Source organism: Trachypithecus francoisi, unplaced genomic scaffold, assembly GCF_009764315.1.
Source record: "Trachypithecus francoisi isolate TF-2019V2 unplaced genomic scaffold, Tfra_2.0 Lachesis_group5, whole genome shotgun sequence".
NCBI lineage: Eukaryota > Metazoa > Chordata > Mammalia > Primates > Cercopithecidae > Trachypithecus > Trachypithecus francoisi.
In genome coordinates, this window is record NW_022681470.1 from 97,895,736 (window position 1) to 97,914,499 (window position 18,764).

General features: G+C 50.2%; 1 protein-coding gene across 5 annotated transcripts; it reads right to left on the reverse strand.

Moving 5' to 3' along the window:
- Positions 1-459: 459 nt before the first annotated feature.
- Positions 460-16,249, reverse strand: ANXA9 (annexin A9). 5 transcript variants are annotated; one of them, XM_033195225.1, is made up of 14 exons: positions 15,879-16,244; positions 15,665-15,770; positions 15,066-15,159; positions 14,812-14,908; positions 14,196-14,290; positions 13,871-13,984; positions 13,591-13,681; positions 11,454-11,581; positions 11,299-11,358; positions 9,378-9,462; positions 9,142-9,237; positions 8,987-9,045; positions 1,413-1,535; positions 460-840 (listed from the first exon to the last, which is right to left on the reverse strand). In XM_033195225.1, exons 3-14 carry the CDS (start codon positions 15,138-15,140, stop codon positions 778-780), a joined length of 1,086 nt encoding a protein of 361 aa, XP_033051116.1. In that variant the 5' UTR covers positions 15,141-15,159; positions 15,665-15,770; positions 15,879-16,244; the 3' UTR covers positions 460-777. The 5 variants fall into 5 exon arrangements, with proteins under 5 accessions (XP_033051116.1, XP_033051118.1, XP_033051119.1 ...); XM_033195227.1 differs by having other exon boundaries at positions 11,502-11,581; positions 15,879-16,239; XM_033195228.1 differs by lacking the exon at positions 9,142-9,237 and having other exon boundaries at positions 15,879-16,249.
- Positions 16,250-18,764: the final 2,515 nt, after the last annotated feature.

Sequence of the window (18,764 nt, forward strand, 5' to 3'; positions counted from 1 at the left end):
ATAGCCGGCAGGGGGAACCAAAGCCTGACTGTTTTTGTTTCTGTTTTTGTTTTTGTTTTCTATGGGAAATAGTGCTGTCATGGGAGATGGGTTTCCAAATCTTTGGTTGGACACATGCATTTGAGGGTTGTACTCTCCACTAACCCAAGAATTCCCAGCTGGGAAGGATAGCTTGACCCTCCGCTTGCTTCCCAGTTCATACAGATGGTCCTTTGCTCCCCCTGACCATTTCTCACCTTGTTCTGGTGCCTGTTTCTCAATTATTTTGCCTGAAGTTTCCTGGAGAATGAGGGTGAGGGGAGACATAGAGGGGGTGGGTGTTGATTACTGTAGCTCTAAGGCAAAACAGGATTCCTGCTGAATAGCCAAGTGCACATCAAAGGCACCTCCAACTCCAGTGCCTCTTCCAGGTCCATGTCCTGCTCCACCCAAACTTCAATCAGGGAACACAAACAACAGTGAAGTTTGCCAAAAGAATTCAAGTATCAGTGAGATGTTCTGGCCAGGGTACAGGAGGGATGAGTGAGGCAGAAACTATCAAAGAAAACTCATTTCCCCACACCCAAGAAGGAGCTGGATGACCCAGGTACAGATATAATTTTGAGATGAGGAAAATTAAAGGATTTTAAAGAAACAGTTCCAACCTCAACAAGAAGCTACAGCATGTGGTGCTCAGTGAGGGGTTATCCTAGTTGGAGGCCCAGCTGGTCTCCCACGTTCAGCCAAACACGGAAATCTCAGATCCTCGGATGTCATGTGGGGTGGGGCAGGGAAGCCTCACACGTCTTCAGCCCTGCACAAGGCCAGGAGGGCTGACTGGCAATCCCCTTTCACTGCATCCTGCAGACAAGGGAATTCAGTGTTAGAAAGCTCCACCACTACTATGGCCCAAGTACTCTCTCCCCTCCTTTGGGTTGGTCCATCATAGTTCATCTGGAAGGGAAGGGTCCTTCCTGGAGCTCAAAGTCCTGCACTGCATTAACCAGAGACTCCTGGGTTTTCTTTTCTTTTCTTTTTTTTTTTTTTTTAAGACGGAGTCTCGCCCTGTTGCCCCAGGCTGGAGTACAGTGGCATGATTTCGGCTCACTGCAACCTCCGCCTTTTGGGTTCAAGTGACTCTCCTGCCTCAGCCTCCTGAGTAGCTGGGATTACAGGTGCGCACCACTATGCCTGGCTAATTTTTGTATTTTTAGTAGAGACTGGGTTTCACTATGTTGGTCAGGCTGGTCTCGAACTCCTGACCACCCGCCTTGGCCTCCCAAAGTGCTGGGATTACAGGTGTGAGCCACCGCCCCTGGCTGACTACTGGGTTTTCTATGGGGCAAGAATATACTCAGCTCTGTGCAGGGAGTGAGGGTGGAGGTGAGGAGTGAAGGCCTGGGGCTCCAGGCTAAGAAGTAGCCAAGTTTCACCTGGAGAGAAGAGTAGAGGGACTTCCCAAATTTCTTCTTGAACTCAGCTCTGATACTCAGGAGGTCGGTCTCACATCGAGAGATAAGGATGCGAATCAGGACCTGGTAATTGGGCTCAGTTTCCTAGTAGGGGAAGAAACAGATGGGGGGTGGTTAGTGAGGGTCTCACTGAGAGTAGGGGTTGAATGGCGTGGAGAGTTATTGCAGAACGGGGAGCCAAGGTGGGAGTCAAGGGATAAGAGTGTACATTATATATTATCTCGGGACAGAAGTTATCTTTGTCCATCCTCGTGGAAGATGACACAGCAGGAAAGATCAGTCTCTATGGGGGGCAGTTTGAGTATTTATTTCCTTCTACATGTCTTTCCTGCCCCTACCATTAGCTTAGAGCTGTGTACCTCCAGAATTTGATGGTGAGCAGCTCCAAAGATAGGTACATCAGGGAGGCTAGAAAATATTTGGTGCATATAAAGACTGCCGGCATGGAAACCAGGAAAAGTGCTTTTAACTTTCAAGTTAGTGAATATCCAAGGAGGATGTACTTGCCCTACCCCCAAACTGAGCTGATGGGGCTGTGATAGGGAACAAGGTTGTGTGACTTCTGGTTCTGATTCCAACCCAATAGGGCCATCTCACAGCCCCATCTCTGCATATTAGTGTCTCTGGTTGGACCCTTAGGGTGCAACGTTGCTATCTTCCTCCTGTACATGCAGCAGGCCTGTTTTTTGGCTAAAGAAAGTAAGGAAATGTTCAGTTTGGAAATAACAGGCCAGGCACAGTGGCTTACGCCTGTAATCACAGCACTTTAGGAGGCCGAGGCGCATGGATCATCTGAGGTCAGGAGTTCGAGATAAGCCTGACCAAGATGGTGAAACCCCGTCTCTACTAAAAATACAAAAATAAGCCGGGTATGGTGGTGGGTGTCTGTAATCCCAGCTACTTGGGAGCCTGAGGCAGGAGAATTGCTTGAACCCACAAGGCGGAGGTTGCAGTGAGCCAAGATTGCGCCATTGCACTCCAGCCTGGGCAAGAGGATCAAAACTCTGTCTCAAAAAAAACAAAAACAAAAACAAAAACAAAAAACAAAAAAAAAAAAGAAAGAAAAAAGAAATAACAGGCCAGGTTTGGTGGCTCATGCCTGTGATCCCAGAACTTTGGGAAGCCAAGGCAAGCAGATCATTTATGGTCAGGAGTTCGAGGCCAGCCTGGCCAACATAGTCTCTACTAAAGCTACAAAAATTAGCTGGGTGTGGTGGCGCCTATAATCCCAGCTACTCAGGAGGGTGAGGTAGGAGAATTGCTTGAACCTGGGAGGCAGAGGTTGTAGTAGAGTAACCAGCACTGCACTCCAGCCTGGGACAGAGCGAGACTCCGTCTCAAAACCAAAAAAAAAAAGAAAAAAGAAATAACACAGATACAAGTCATCAAAATCCTGAATTATAATTGATTATACTAAGTAATGTGTTGTTATGAGAGATTTCTAAATAAAAACTTTTTGGCCGGGCGCGGTGGCTTAAGCCTGTAATCCCAGCACTTTGGGAGGCCGAGACGGGCGGATCACAAGGTCAGGAGATCAAGACCATCCTGGCTAACATGGTGAAACTCCGTCTCTACTAAAAAACACAAAAAACTAGCCGGGCGAGGTGGCAGGCGCCTGTAGTCCCAGCTACTCGGGAGGCTGAGGCAGGAGAATGGCATAAACCCGGGAGGCAGAGCTTGCAGTGAGCTGAGATCCGGCCAGTGCACTCCAGCCTGGGTGACAGAGCGAGACTCCATCTCAAAAAAAATTAAAAAATAAATAAAACTTTTAATTGTAACATTCCTGTTTTTTTTCTGTGCACCAGTGTTGTCATCAATTCCTAATATCCTCATTTTCAGAGTTTCCTGAGTCACTTTACTCACAAGACTTCCCAGAACTGCCTACAACACATACTTTGGGCATCCCCACAGATCATAAACTCCTTTGACAAAAAAAAAAAAAATGAAGTAAAACAGGATGCTCCAATTCATTTAGACTCATTACCTAATTGTCAGTGGACCTAATGTCTACTTCATTTTAACTTTCATGCATCATTAGTTTTGTATTGTCGTAAAGATTGCCAGTTGCTCCCCAGTATCCATTCTTCTCTTCTTCCAACGCTTGTTACTCTAAAGTTACAGAATTGGGCAAGAGTCACTCATTAGCTGAATACTCTCATTGTTGTACAAGTATTCTTTTTTCTCGCTCTGTCGCCCATAGTGGAATGCAGTGGCATGATTTCAGCTCACTACAACCTCCCCCTCCTGGGTTCAAGTGAGTCTCCTGCCTCAGCCTCCCGAGTAGCTGGGACTACAGCGTGTGCCAAACACCCAGCTAATTTTTTTATTTGTAGTACAGATGGGGTTTCACCATGTTGGCCAGGCTGGTCTCAAACTCCTGACCTCAAGTGATCTGCCCACTTCAGCCTCCAAAAGTGCTGGGATTACAGGTGTGAGCCACCACACTTGGACTTAAAAAAATATATATATATGTGTGTGTGTGTGTGTGTGTGTGTGTATATATATATATATTTTTTTTAGATGGAGTCTCACTCTGTCACCCAGGCTGGGGTGCAGTGGTGCAATCTCAGGTCACTGAAACCTCTGCCTCCCAGGTTCAAGCAATTCTCCTGTCTCAGCCTCCCAAGTAGCTGAGAATACAGGTGCACACCACCACACCTAGCTAATTTTTGTATATTTAGTAGAGATGGGATTTTACCATGTTGGTCAGGCTGGTCTCGAACTCCTGACCTCAGGTGATTCACCTGCCTCGGCCTCCCAAAGTGTTGGGATTACAGGCATGAGCCACCTTGCCCGGCCTAATTATAATACTTAATCATATACCTGGCATTGCATATGGCCCCAGGATCTTCATTGGGAACATTAATTTTTACTACAGATTGGTCGAAATTTGTCCTGAATCAGTTGCTGATTTTCTGAAGGTCGTTTTTCTGATTATTCTTCACAGTCTATGTTTTCATATATCTACATATCTCTCATAAAAGAAAAATACAGTCTGGCTGCGGTGGCTCATGCCTGTAATCCCAGCACTTTGGAATACTGAGGCTAGTGATCACCTGAGGTCAGGAGTTTGAGACCAGCCTGGCCAACATGGTGAAACCCCATCTCTACTAAAAATACAAAAATTAGCCGGGTGTGATGGTGGGCGCCTGTAATCTCAGCTACTCGGGAGGCTGAGGCAGGAGAATTGCTGGAACCCAGGAGGCAGAGGTGGCAGTGAGCCGAGATCATGCCTTGCACTCCAGCCTGGGTGACTGAGCAAGGCTCCCTCTCAAAAAAGAAAAAAAAAAAAGTTCGCCACCAGCCTGGCTAACTTCTACTAAAAATAAAAAAATTAGACGGATGTGGTGGCGGGCGACTATAGTCCCAGCTACTTAGGAGGCTGAGGCAGGAGAATTGCTTGAACCCAGGAGGTGAAGATTGCAGTGAGCCGAGATCGCCCCACTGCACTCCAGCCTGGTGACAGAGTGAGACTCCATCTCAAAGAAAAAAAAAAGAAAAAGAAGAAGAAGGCCGGGTGAAGTGGCTTCACGCCTATAATCCCAGCACTTTGGGAGGCTGAGGCACGAGGATCATGAAGTTAGGAGTTAAGGACCATCCTGACCAACATGGTGAAACCCTGTCTCTACTAAAAACACAAAAATTAGCCAGGCATGGTGGTGGGCGCCTGTGGTCCCAGCTACTCGGGAGGCCGAGGCAGAAGAGTCGCTTGAACTCAGGAGGCAGAGGTTGTGGTGACCTGAGATTGCGCCACCGTACTCCAGCCTGGGTAACAGAGCGAGACTCGGTCTAAAAAAAAAAAAAAAAAAAAAAAAAAAAAAAAAAGAATATACAGACGTATCATGATTTTTTCCTTATTTATTTATTTATTTATTTATTTATTTATTAGAGACGGAGTCTCACTCTGTTGCCCAGGCTGGAGTACAGTGGCGCTATCTGGGCTCACTGCAAGCTCCGCCCCCCGGGTTCAGGCCATTCTCCTGCCTCGGCCTCTGGAGTAGCTGGGACTACAGGCGCCGGCCACCACGCTCGGCTAATTTTTTTGTATTTTTAGTAGAGACGGGGTTTCACCTTGTTAGCCAGGGTGGTCTCCATCTCCTGACCTCATGATCCGCTTGCCTCAGCCTCCCAAAGTGCTGGGATTACAGGCGTGAGCCACCGCGCCGGGCCTGTTTATTTTTTTGAGGCAGGTCTCACTTTTTCACCCAGACTGGAGAGCAGTGGGGTCATCTCGGCGCATTGCGACCTCTGCCTCCCAGGCTCTAGCGATTCTCTTGCCTCAGCCTCCCAAGCAGCTGAGATTACAGGCGCTCACCACTACCACCTGGCTAATTTTTGTATTTTTAGTAGAGATGGGGTTTCACCATGTTGGCCAGGCTAGTCTTGAACTCCCAGCCTCAAATAATCCACCCGCCTCAGCCTACCAAAGTCCTGGGATTACAGGCATGCGCTACAGCGCCCGGCCGAGTTTTCCTTTTTTTTTTTTTTTTTTTTTTTCTGAGACGGAGTCTCGCTCTGTCGCCCGGGCTGGAGTGCAGTGGCCGGATCCCAGCTCACTGCAAGCTCCGCCTCCCGGGTTCTCGCCATTCTCCTGCCTCAGCCTCCCGAGTAGCTGGGACTACAGGCGCCCGCCACCTTGCCCGGCTAGTTTTTGATATTTTTTAGTAGAGACGGGGTTTCACCGTGTTTGCCAGGATGGTCTCGATCTCCTGACCTCGTGATCCGCCCGTCTCGGTCTCCCAAAGTGCTGGGATTACAGGCTTGAGCCACCGCGCCCGGCCGAGTTTTCCTTTTTAAAAACAATTCAGAATTAGCCAGATGTGGTGGCACACGCCTGTAATCCCAGCTACTTAGGACACAGAGGCCGGAGAATCACTTGAACCCAGAAGGTGAAGGTTGCCTTGAGCCGAGATCACGCCACTGCACTCCAGCCTAGGCGACAGACCCGGACTCTGTCTCCAAAAAAAAAAGAAAAAAAAAAATCAGAAAAATGGGCCTATGTTATTTTCTGATACCACTTTTTTTTTTTTCTTTTTTTGAGACAGGCTCTTGCTCTGTCACCCAGGCTGAAGTGTAGTGGAATAATCACAGCTCACTGTAACTTCTAATTCCTGGGCCCAAGCAATCCTCCCACCACATCCTCCTGAGTAGTTGGGACTAGAGGCAGATGCCACTATGCCTGGCTAATTTTCTTTTTATTTTTGTAGAGACTAGGTCTTGCTATGTCGCCTAAGTTGGTCTTGAACTCCCAACCTCAAGCAATCCTCCCACCTTAGCCTCCCAAAGTGCTAGGATTACAAGCATGAGCCACCATGCTTGGCCCCTGACTACTACTTCTGAGATAAATCTTTCACCTACACTCAAGAATGTGGGTCTTGTAATCCAAATACACTACAAAATCATCTACTGCTGGGATAGTTTGTATTTATGGGATAGTTAGGAATTTGGACAGATAACTACAACTCTTCAAATGAATCTTACAGGCTCTATTGGGCAAGTATAATAATCTACTGTCAAGATAGAAATCTCTGGATGACAGAACAATTGCTTATATTTACTAACTTTTGGGCAATCATCAACATGGCATGATGGCTTCTCAACCAGTCTACAGAAAGCTATTCCATCTGCCAAAATGATAACTACTTTTTTAGTCTTACTGTGTCACTCAGGCTGGAGTGCAGTGGCATGATCTCAGTTCACTGCAACCTCTGCCTCCCAGGTTCAAGCAATTCTCTTGCCTCAGTCTACCAAGTAGCTGGGTTTACAGGTGCCTGCCACCACGCCTGGCTAATTTTTGTATTTTTAGTAGAGACAGGGTTTCACCATGTTGGCCAGGCTGGTCTCGAACTCCTGACCTTGTGATCCACCCGCCTTGGCCTCCCAAAGTGCTGGGATTATAGGCGTGAGCCACCACACCTGGCAATGATAACTACTTTTATCTCTTCAAATTTTTTTTTTTTTTTTTTTTTTGAGACGGAGTCTTGCTCTGTCACCCAAGCAGGAGTACAGTGGCACGATCTCAGCTCACTGCAAGCTCCGCCTCCCAGATTCACGCCATTCTCCTGCCTCAGCCTCTCAAGTAGCTGGGACTACAGGCGCCCGCTACCATGCCCGGCTAATTTTTTGTATTTTTAGTAGAGACAGGGTTTCACCGTGTTAGCCAGGATGGTCTCAATCTCCTGATGTTGTGATCCGCCCGCCTCGGCTTCCCAAAGTGCTGGGATTACAGGCATGAGCCACCGTGCCCAGCCTATCTCTTCAAATTTTATGTTTTCTCTAAGTGAACTTTTAAATTAATTAATTAATGTATTTATTTTAAGATGGAGTTTTGCTCTTGTTGCCCAGGCTGGAGTGCAGTGGCGCAATCTCAGCTCACTGTTACCTCTGCTTCCTGGGTTCAAGTGATTCTCCTGCCTCAGCCTCCTGAGTAGCTGGGATTAGAGGCACACGCTACCACGCCCAGGTAATTTTTGTATTTTTAGTAGAGACAGGGTTTCACCATGTTGGCCAGGCTGGTCTCAAACTGCTGACCTCAAGTGATCCGTCCACCTTGGCCTCCCAAAGTGCTGAGATTATAGGCGTAAGCCACTGCACCCTTCCTGAACTTTCTATTTATAGATTTTGGGGGACAGTTCTATTAATAAGAGACCTAATTCAATCAACAGAATGACTGGATTCTATTGGTGGAACCACTCAAGCCACAGTCAGCAGTTTAAGTATGGATAACATGGGCTGGGCGCAGTGGCTCACGCCTATAATCCTAGCACTTTGGGAGGCTGAGACGGGTTGATGACCTGAGGTCATGAGTTCGAGACCAGCCTGGCCAACATGGTGAAACCCTGTCTCTACTGAAAATACAAAAATTAGCCAGGCATGGTGGTGGGCACCTGTAATCCCAGATACTTGGGAGGCTGAGTTTTTCCTTTTTAAAAACAATTCAGAATTAGCCAGATGTGGTGGCGCATGCCTGTAATCCCAGCTACTCAGGACACAGAGGCCAGAGATGTCTTACATCGTGAAGTGTTGTGTAGGGAGACCGTATGACTTACTAGCTATGTGACCTTAAGCAAGGTACTTAACTTCTCTGGGCTTCAGTTTTTTCATCTATAAGATATGGATGGATATGGTTGTGAGGATTAATTGAAATGTGTGTGCCCTGCTCAGGATAGGCCGTGGCACACAATCAGCACCCGCAAAATGCCAGCCCTTGTCATTTTTCTTGCTAGTGTTATCACCATCACTCTGGCGACAACTATGCCTGGACAAGGCACTGTCTTACAGAGCAGATTCATATCTCTATTTGGCCACCTAGACATTAACAAGGCCAAAATGTTAGTTTCAGGGCCCCAATTAAGTTAGTTCTCACCACAGCTCATTCCTCCAGCCCTGTGTAAGCCCTGGTGCATAAGCCCTGGGAAGGAGCGCGGCTTGAGGTTTAGATGGTGTATATAGGATGGTTACATTAGCCGCAAGCTGAGACTTCCTCTCTCCTCCCCGGTTTCTGTTCTGGGGAGGGAAAGGAGTGCCCCTCTCACCTGGAGGGCTTGGTGAAGTTTGTCAGCAAAGTACAGCGGTGTGTTCTTGATCACTGAAGCTGGAAACAAAGATGGAAGGATGGAGGTTCACAACTAGGGCCACAATCTCCCATCCCAAGAGAGACTTACTTCACAAATCCTGAGCAGGCCCCTACCTAGGCCGAGCAGAGCCGCCTGGGCATCTCCATGGAAACGGTTCTGGACAGCCTCCTCCAGCTCTTGCCCAGTGCTCCGCTGGTACTGTTCAAACACTTGTGTGTGTGTGTGGGAGGCAGTTAGAAAGATGGATGGGGGATTAATTATCACTGCAAAGGATGGGCCCTCCCCACACCTTCCTCAGCCCAAACTCATCATTAGAGCAAGCTAGGGGGACAAGAAGGCTTGTGTGTACCTCGGATGAGGTGTTCAGGATTTCGCTGGGTGAAGAGTGGGACCCATGTCTCCTCTGTGCTAGGTCCTTCTGCCCGCTGTAGTGCCTGAGAGGGAGGAATGAGTCAGGGAGGAGTGAATCGGGATCATTGGTGGGGGCCTAGGGAGCCATGAGTATTATGTTCCAGAATCTATCATCATCATGATGGAAATGGGATGGAGGGTGGAAAAGGATTTTTTTTTTTTTTTTTTTTAGAGAGGAGTCTCGCTCTGTCCCCCAGGCTGGAGTGCAGTGGCCGGATCTCAGCTCACTGCAAGCTCTGCCTCCTGGGTTCACGCCATTCTCCTGCCTCAGCCTCCCGAGTAGCTGGGACTACAGGCGGCCGCCACCTCGCCCGGCTAGGTTTTTGTATTTTTTAGTAGAGACGGGGTTTCACTGTGTTAGCCAGGATGGTCTTGATCTCCTGACCTCGTGATCCGCCCATCTCGGCCTCCCAAAGTGCTGGGATTACAGGCTTGAGCCACCGCGCCCGGCCCGGAAAAGGATTTTTTTTGAGATGGAGTCTCATTCTGTCACCCAGGCTAGAGTGCAATAGTATGATCCCAGCTCACCGCAACCTCTGCCTCCCAGGTTCAAGCGATTCTCCAGCCTCAGCCTCCCGAGTAGCTGGAATTATAGGTGCCCATCATCATGCCTGGCTAACTTTTGTATTTTTAGTAGAGACGGGGTATTGCCATGTTGGCTAGGCTGGTTTCGAACTCCTGACCTCAAGTGATCCTCCTGTCTCGGCCTCCCAAATTGTTGGGATTATAGGCATGGGCCACCACAACCAGCCAGAAAAGGTTATTTTAACCCATAAACTCGGGTGTGTGTGTGTGTGTGTGTGTGTGTGAGAGAGAGAGAGAGAGAGAGAGAGAGAGAGGAGAGAGAGAGAGAGAGAGATGGGGGTCTCTCTCTGTCACCCAAGCTGGAGTGCAGTGGCATGACCAGGGCTCACCTCAGCCTCAACTTCCCAGGCTCAAGCGATTCTCCCACCTCAGCCTCCTAGCTAGCTGGAACTATGGGTGCAGCTAATTTTTAAAAATATCTTGTGGAGACAGAGTCTCACTATGTTGCCTAGGCTGGTCTTGGACTCCTGGGCTCAAATGATCTTCCTGTTCAGCCTCCCAAAGTGCTGGGATTACAGATATAAGCCACCATGCCTGGCCTACTAGTTGTTTTTATTTATGTTGTTTTTTTTTTTTTTATGTTTTTTTTTTTTTTTTTTTTGAGACGGAGTCTTGCTCTGTCACCCAGGCTGGAGTGCAGTGGCCGGATCTCAGCTCACTGCAAGCTCCACCTCCCGGGTTTACGCCATTCTCCTGCCTCACCCTCCCGAGTAGCTGGGACTACAGGCGCCTGCCACCTCACCCGGCTAGTTTTTTGTATTTTTTTAGTAGAGACGGGGTTTCACCGTGTTAGCCAGGATGGTCTCGATCTCCTGACCTCGTGATCCGCCCGTCTCGGCCTCCCAAAGTGCTGGGATTACAGGCTTGAGCCACCGCGCCCGGCCTATTTTATGTTTTTTAAGAAAGAAATAGGGCTAAGAGAGGGCTCTGCCCTTATAGCCTCGCAGCTCTGTTCACTGATTTGGAAAAATCCTGGTACCCAAGGATTAAATAATCCCCAAAAGGTCAGAGGAGGCTTTCTGCCCCGAAATGCTCATGAGAGGAGAATCTGTCGGTTGATGAGCTCAGGAGTCAGAGGCTAGATGAGTGAAAAGGCTTCAGCTATGACGCTACCTGACACCTCCTGCCCCTACCACGTAACTGAGAACTCCCTCTCCAAGGCAAGGATGGGTTTGCAGGACAAATGGACACGTAAGTCATCGGCTCTAAGATACGGTGGAGGAAGGCATCTTACGTGCAAGGCGGCTGTGTACACTCCTAAACCCCCTGCTCACCCGGACATCTTGTTCTGCCAGATTATAGTCAATGATTCCAGAGTAGCTGTCACGGCCCCCCTAGGAGGAGAAACTGTTCTTAGAGGGCTCTTCGAAGGGCACCTTTATCTCCAGACCAACAAGCAAAGCCTGGTCTCCCTGCTCCAGTGTGTCACCTTGCCTGGTGAATGTGACTCCCTTCCTTGCAGGTCAGTCCTCCTCACCTTGACCAGGGCCAGGAGCAGGTCCTGCAAGATGCCATTGGTCTCAGACGTGATGTCATCCACAGCCTCCACCTGGAAATCTGGGGTGGGGTGAGGAGCCCTCTGAATCTTCCTGAGTTTCCCTAGTGTAGATATCCCCAGGACCTGCCAAATGCCTGACCCGCTATGCCCTGCTAGCCCTGCTAGCCCCTGCTTGGAATAGCTTGATGGCTGCTAGCTCCCAGGATGTAAGGCACAAGTACCATCATAGCCACTCTAAAAACATCTCTAAGTTGTGAGGTGTGCAGTGGCTTCATCACCAAGCACCAACCTGCTGGGTAGGAGGCAATCATTATCAGAGTTGGGGCCAGGCAGTGAAGAAGAGCTAGGGAAAACTGCATTATAACACAAGATGGCTAGGACCTGGCACCCTTGTTGGAGGTAAGGATAAATGACATGAGAGGTGGGATATGAGGAAGGAAAAGGGCAGGAAAGGGAGAAATGGAAGGAGACGAGAGAAACGGATGCAAGAAGGAAGGAAAGTAGGAGAGGGATTAAGAACATAGGCCACAGCTGGGGCAGTGGCTCATGCCTGTAATCCCAGCACTTTCAGAGGCTGAGGCAGGAGATGGCTTGAGCCCAGAAGTTTGAGACCAGCCTCAACAACACAGCGAAACCCCATCTCTACAAAAAATACAAAAATTAGCTGGGCATGGTGGTGGCACACCTGTAGTCCCAGCGACTTAGGAGGCTGAAGTGGAAGGATTGATTGAGCCCAGGAAGGTCAAGGCTGCAGTGAGCCATGATCACATCACTGTACAGCCTAGGCTATAGGGCAAGACTTTGTCTCAAAAGAAGAACAAAGGCCAAGATTAGACATCAAAGGAAAATTGGGGAAAGCAAGAAAAAGCGGTGGGGGTGGGGGAAGGGGTGGTAAGATGAGGATGGGAAAAAGCCACAAATTAGTGGGTGAGACATTTGTAGCCAAGCAAGGCCAGCCATCAGGGGCATGAAAGGTGACACCCATGACTCAGAGGGCAGGTTCCCACCTTTCCCTCAGGCTGCAGCATGGCTGGGTTCAGCTTGGAATGTGGTATGATGGCAGGGACCGGCAAGGGGCTGGGAAGGTGACATGAGTACCTTTGGGACTGTCACTTTGGAATCTGCCTTGGAGCTCCAGATTAAGATGGTTAATCATTGCTTCTCTCTATTTGTGTGTGTGTGTGTGTGTGTGTATGTGTGTGTGTGTGAGAGAGAGAGAGAGAGAGGGAGAAAGAGAGAGAGAGAGAGAAAGAGAGAGAGAGACAGAGAGAGAGAGAGACATGCTCTCACTCCTGTCACCCAGGCTGGCGTGCAATGCCAGTAGCATGATCTCAGCTCACTGCAGCCTCAACTTTCCAAGCTCGGGTGATCCTCCCACCTCAACCTCCTGAGTAGCTGGAACGACAGGCATGCACCACCGTGACCAGCTAGTTTTTTTGAATTTTTAGCACAGATGGGGTTTTCCTGTGTTGCCTGTGACTGGTCTTGAACTGCTGGGCTCAAGCGACAAACCCTCCTCAGCCGCCTAAAGTGTTGGGATGATAGGCATGAATCACCACGCCTGGCCTGCTTCTCTTTTTTTAATGATCACATCTGGCTCTCTCCCCTGGGGAGATTGAGGCACTGGTGGGGGAAAGAGGAAAGACCCCAAGGAAATAGAACTTAGGCAGCCAGGTTGCCAGATAGCTCAGCTATGGGGAGTACAGGAGAGGAGCGGACTGTCCTACAGCCCCATCTCTGGCACCTGGGACCCCTCCCTCCATATTCTTTTTTTTTTTTTTTTTTGAGACGGAGTCTTGCTCCGTCGCCCGGGCTGGAGTGCAGTGGCCGGATCTCCGCCTCCCAGGTTTACGCCATTCTCCTGCCTCAGCCTCCCGTGTAGCTGGGACTACAGGCGCCAGCCACCTCGCCTGGCTAGTTTTTTGTATTTTTTAGTAGAGACGGGGTTTCACCGTGTTAGCCAGGATGGTCTCGATCTCCTGACCTCGTGATCCGCCCATCTCGGCCTCCCAAAGTGCTGGGATTACAGACTTGAGGCACTGCGCCCGGCCTCCCTCCATATTCTTACCGTGTTTGTAGACTGCCAGGCACTCCTGCAGCTGCGGTGGGGTTCGAGTGGCAAGAATTTCAATGGCCACATCCACAGCAGAATCTGAGGCCTACAAGAAATTGGGAGTCTACTCTCAGACTGGCCATGTCATTAGGATGGCAGACAGTGGCAGACATTGGCTGCTTCTCCTTCTAAGAAACAATATGGGACGACGAGAGGGGGACTCTCATCTTGCAAAAGCAAGGCTGACAGCCTTCTCCCTTCCCCAGATACCCCAGCAAGTCTCCCCTCCTGCTACCTTCAGAGCTGTCCTCAATTCCTGGGCGTCAAACTGGGCCGTGGGCTGCAGTAGAGCCATCACGATCCTCTCCAGGTTGCCGGAAAGTGCTGCCTGTAGCGACTTCAGCAGGTCCTACAATAAATGGTCCCCACAGCAGAGGCATGGGGGTGAGGGGAAGGGCTCCAGAAGCATGGGGAGGTTTGGGAAGATTTGGCTGGTTTTCATCTCAGGCTCTGTTTAGCCAGGAAGCAGAGGCTGGCCTCAGTGGCTGTTGCTGTCTCTCGAGTCCTCCAGGGGGTTTCTCACCCCAGTCCACTGCTGTGGGAGGTCAGCATGGCCTTACCTGTTGGGTGCGCTCCTGGAAGGCGCGTGAGATGAGCTGCCTTTGCTCTCTGCTCCGGTTGGTCAGCACATCCACAATGGCACTGCGGTCCACCCCTGAACCGAGATGAGGGCTGTGCTGTGAGCAGGGTCTTTATATAGTGGGATGCCCCTACTCCAGGAGAGGGCTAGGAAGGAAAGGAGCAGGGGCTATATCACCCCCACTTCCATTTTATCTCAAAAGAAGTTGCAAATAAATTGTCAAAACAGCATGCAGATCTGACCCAGACCAAGGCAAAGGTGGCCTGGTGTGGTGGTAAAAAAAAATATGATTTGTAGGGATCGGCTGACCTAGATGAGAATACCACCTCTGTCATTATGAGCTGAGTGACTTTGGGCAAGCCTCTTAATCTCCCTGAGCCCCAGTTTCCTCATCTGGAAAATGGAAATAATAAGCCTTGCCTCACAGGGGTGTTGTGAGAACGGGTTTGACACACCTACTGTGGTGCCTGACATACAAGAATGAAGGCGTTCCACAAACATTTCTCCAACATCACTAGTTCCTCCTTCCTGGCTTCTCCTTGGTCTATAGATTGGCTCTAAAAGGCAGCCTCAAGTGTGGGGGGAAAGGGGCTCACCTTGGCCAGTAATGGCCCTCAGTAGCCTCTGCGCATCCTTGTCCACGCTGAAGTTCAGGAAGGTCCTGAGGGTGCCCAGGGTCCCCCACGCTGCAGTCTGTGGGAGCACGGGGTGGTCGGCAAGGGCAACGGCCAGGCTGCCTACCCCACCTCAGCATAATCTCAGGGCCTGTCCTCCACTTTCCTGCCTCCCATCCTCTCACAGCCCGAGCTGAGATATTAAAAGTGATCTCTGAAATCCCAACAGCCCCTACCTTGCTGGCCAGGCCCAGGTGGCTGAGGATCTCCTGGGTGAGGGACGGTCCCATCTTCCCAGCACTCGCAGACATGGTGCTACTGCTGGCTGCCCTGGGGAAGGAAACAGGAACCCACAGAGCTGAATTTCCTGGCCTTCCAGGGACTCCTTATGACCCCCCAAGACCCTGGAGCCTGGGTTCCAGTTGCCTGTTCCTATCCTTGCTGCAGAAAAAAAGATCAACCTGCTTAGGGTTGGAGCCAGAACTGGAGCTGAAATGGTGAGGTAAGAGGGGAGCCCCCACCTTCCCCACCTTTCCCCGCTCCTTTAGGAAGTGGGGATTGATGCGGGATGCTCCTGGACCAGGCGCCAACCCTCCCTGATGCCAGGGTCAGCACCGAGGCTCCTCAGGCCTTGGTCCGGGGTAGATGCCCCCCTTCTGAGGTCTATGGCCCTCCTTCCGGGGCCTGGCTGGGGTCTCCTGGGGCAGTGCAGGGGAGCTGAGGTTAGGTGGCAGGATTAAGCACGCAGAGTGGCAGACAACTCCAAACAGCATCTCCCCCACCTGCAGCCCCAACTGACAAGCAACCCTCAATTCCCGCCTATACAGCTGCCTACCTGCTTGGCTGCCTCTCACCCTAGGAGCCACAGGTGGGAAGCTCTAGGTCAGCAGGTGCAATCTCTTAGCTGATGTGAGCAAGGGTTCTCGCAAGTACATGGATGCCTGGACAGGAAAGGAGGCACTCTCATGTTGGAAAAGGAAAACTCATTTCTCCCTCCCCCAAGCAATCAACAAGTTCTCCTGGCATGGGGCCGCAGGCCCAGTACTTACTCAGAGGTGCAGAGGCGAGGTGGGTGTCGTCCTTGTGGCCTGGTAGCTCGCCTGTGTGAGCACTAGCTCTGGTGTGGCCTGGTAGAGGAAAGGGGGCGGGGATGCAGCCTAGGCTGAACAGCCAGTCAGATGACCTCTCTTAGGGACCAACCCAGCAGTTGTCTGACTCTGGCCCCTCCCAGACGTGGGAGAGGACTGGGCTATACAGAGTCCCACATGCAGACACCTTCCTGCCCAGCATCTCTTCTCCCAGGAACTGGGCCTCAGCCCATGTGAGTGAACTCCACTCAGCCTCTCAGCGGCCCAGCCTCAAACACAGGAGGCTTTATGCACTGCCTCCCCTGTGGGTCCAGGTGGGACCACAGAGGCCTAGTCTCAAAGTCCAGCTTCTGACCTGGCTCTGCCTCTGGCTCCAGCTCCCTGGGGGGCTGGTCAGACAGGCTGCAGGTTGATTTCAAGGCTGATAGGGAAAAACCTGTTGGGGCACATACCAGCAGGGCACCCCAGCCTGCACCCCAGAAGGGGTCCCAGCCCAGAAAGTCCCTTGACTGCTGCTTTATTAGAGCCAGCTGGCCTAGGTGGAGAGTGCCCAGGGACTGTTTATATCTGTGGAGAAGGAAGGGCACAAGTATTTGGGGGTGGAAGCTGATGAAGAGTCAAGAGAGAAAAATGCAAAGGGTGTTACCTTCGGAGGGAAGCTCTACGCTCCCAAAAGGCAACAGAGAGATCAGGGAGGCTCCCTCGCCTGGTTTCTTAGACTCCTTCTGTTGCCTTTTGGCAGCCTGGGCCCCGTGGCTGTTTTAGCTGCAGGTGATGCAACCCAGCAGCTGGGCTTGAGGCTGTCTCTGCACAGAGCAGCAGGTGAGCAGCCCTGCGGAGCCCCCGCCCCGCCCTACCATGCAGCAGCTGCTCCAGCCTCACAGCTGGCTCCCTCGGGTCTAAATACAGCCTCTTTCCTGCCTCCCCGGAGAGCCTGGGTAGGGGCAGGGCACAGAAGCTAGAGCCCTGCCTCCACTCCTCTGCCTTTCTCTCAACCCAGGAAGGCCTTCACTGGGATTCCTACATCCCCGGAGGAGGGACCTGCAGTGGCTCCACCACCCTGACGAGATCAGGCCGGAAGACATGGCATGAAGGGATATTTCTGTGGTGGTAATCACTGCTCCTCACTTTTCTCTCCTGTTAAAGTGGAAAACATGCACTTGTGTCAGAACTGGAGAATGAGGGTTCAATACCCGGCTCTGCGACCTATGTTCTGTAAGCTTCGCTAGTCCTTTCAGCTCGCTAAATGGGAGGATTGCGAGAGACGGAGGCTGTGGGACATGCTGGGGCCTCCGAGGACAGGTTTCCTGGGATGATTAAATGAAGTAATGTGTCCACTAAAGAACTTAAACATGTAACCAAACACCACCTCGTCCCCAAAAACTATTGAACTCATAAAAGTAAATAAATAAATAAATAAATAATGTGGCTGGGCAACGGTGGCTCAAGCCTGTAATCCCAGCACTTTGGGAGGCCGAGGCAGGTGGATCACGAGGTCAGGAGATTGAGACCAGCCTGGCTAACACAGTGAAACCCCCTCTCTACTAAAAATACAAAAAATTAGCCAGGCATGGTGGCACGAACCTGTAATCCCAGCTACTCGGGAGGCTGAGGCAGGAGAATTGCTTGAACCTGTGAGGCGGAGTTTGCAGTGAGCTGAGATGGCACCACTGCACTCCAGCCTGGGCGACAGAGCGAGACTCCATCTAAAAAAAAAAAAAAAAAAGGCCGGGCGCGGTGGCTCAAGCCTGTAATCCCAGCACTTTGGGAGGCCGAGACGGGCAGATCATGAGGTCAGGAGATCGAGACCATCCTGGCAACATGGTGAAACCCCGTCTCTACTAAAAAATACAAAAAAAAAAAAAAAAAAAAAAAAAACTAGCTGGGCGAGGTGGCGGGCGCCTGTAGTCCCAGCTACTTGGGAGGCTGAGGCAGGAGAATGGCGTAAACCCGGGAGGTGGAGCTTGCAGTGAGCTGAGACCCGGCCACTGCACCCCAGCCTGGGTGACAGAGTGAGACTCTGTCTCAAAAAAAAAAAAAATTAAAAAAAAAAGTAATCTGTGTAATTGCATGTGGCAGAGAAAAGTGCCCTTGTGAAGTAGGGGTGTTAGATTAAATAAATAAACATACAGGACATGCAGCTTAATTAGAATTTCACATAAATGAGGAATCATTTGTTGGTACAAATATGACCCAAATATTTCATTAAATATACTAACATTTTGGTTTTTTGAGGCAGAGTCTCTCTCTGTTGCCCAGGCTGGAGTGCAGTGGCATGATCTTGGCTCACTACAACGTCTGCCTCTTGGGTTCAAGCAATTCTCCTGCCTCCACCTCCCGAGTAGCTGGGATTATAGGCGCCTGCCATCATGCCTGGCTAATTTTTTGTATTTTTAGTAGAGCGAGGGTTTCACCATGTTGGCCAGGCTGGTCTCAAACTCCTGACCTCGTGATCTGCCCGCCTTGGCCTCCCCAAGTGCTGGGATTACAGGCGTGAGCCACGGCCTGTAATTATTATTTTTTGTTTATCTGAAATTATAGTTTAACAGTGTGTCCTGTATTTCACCTGACAACCCCAAAATGGAACTCAGTCTCAGCATGGTGGCTAAAAGCAAAGCTTCTGGAGCCAGACTTCTTAGAGTTGGGATTCTGGTCTTCTGTGTGACCTTGGACAACTATTCTGTGCTCAGTTTCCTAATCATCAACAAACACATAACAGTGTTTATGTTATAGGTTGTTGTGAGAATTAAATAAATATAGTGCATACAAAGTACTTAGAAGAGTTCTGGGCACAGCGCCGTTAAGTAGACATGTCACAATGTTATCTAATATATAACAATAAGTATT

Coding starts and splice junctions, on each gene's coding strand:
- ANXA9 (XM_033195226.1), bottom strand. CDS start 15,140: ATGTCTGCGAGTGCTGGGAAGATGGGACCGTCCCTCACCCAGGAGATC. Junction 14,291..14,811: donor GAGGGCCATTACTGGCCAAG/GTGAGCCCCTTT, acceptor ATCTCGGTTCAG/GGGTGGACCGCAGTGCCATT. Junction 11,582..13,590: donor CCTGGCAGTCTACAAACACG/GTAAGAATATGG, acceptor ACCCCACCCCAG/ATTTCCAGGTGGAGGCTGTG.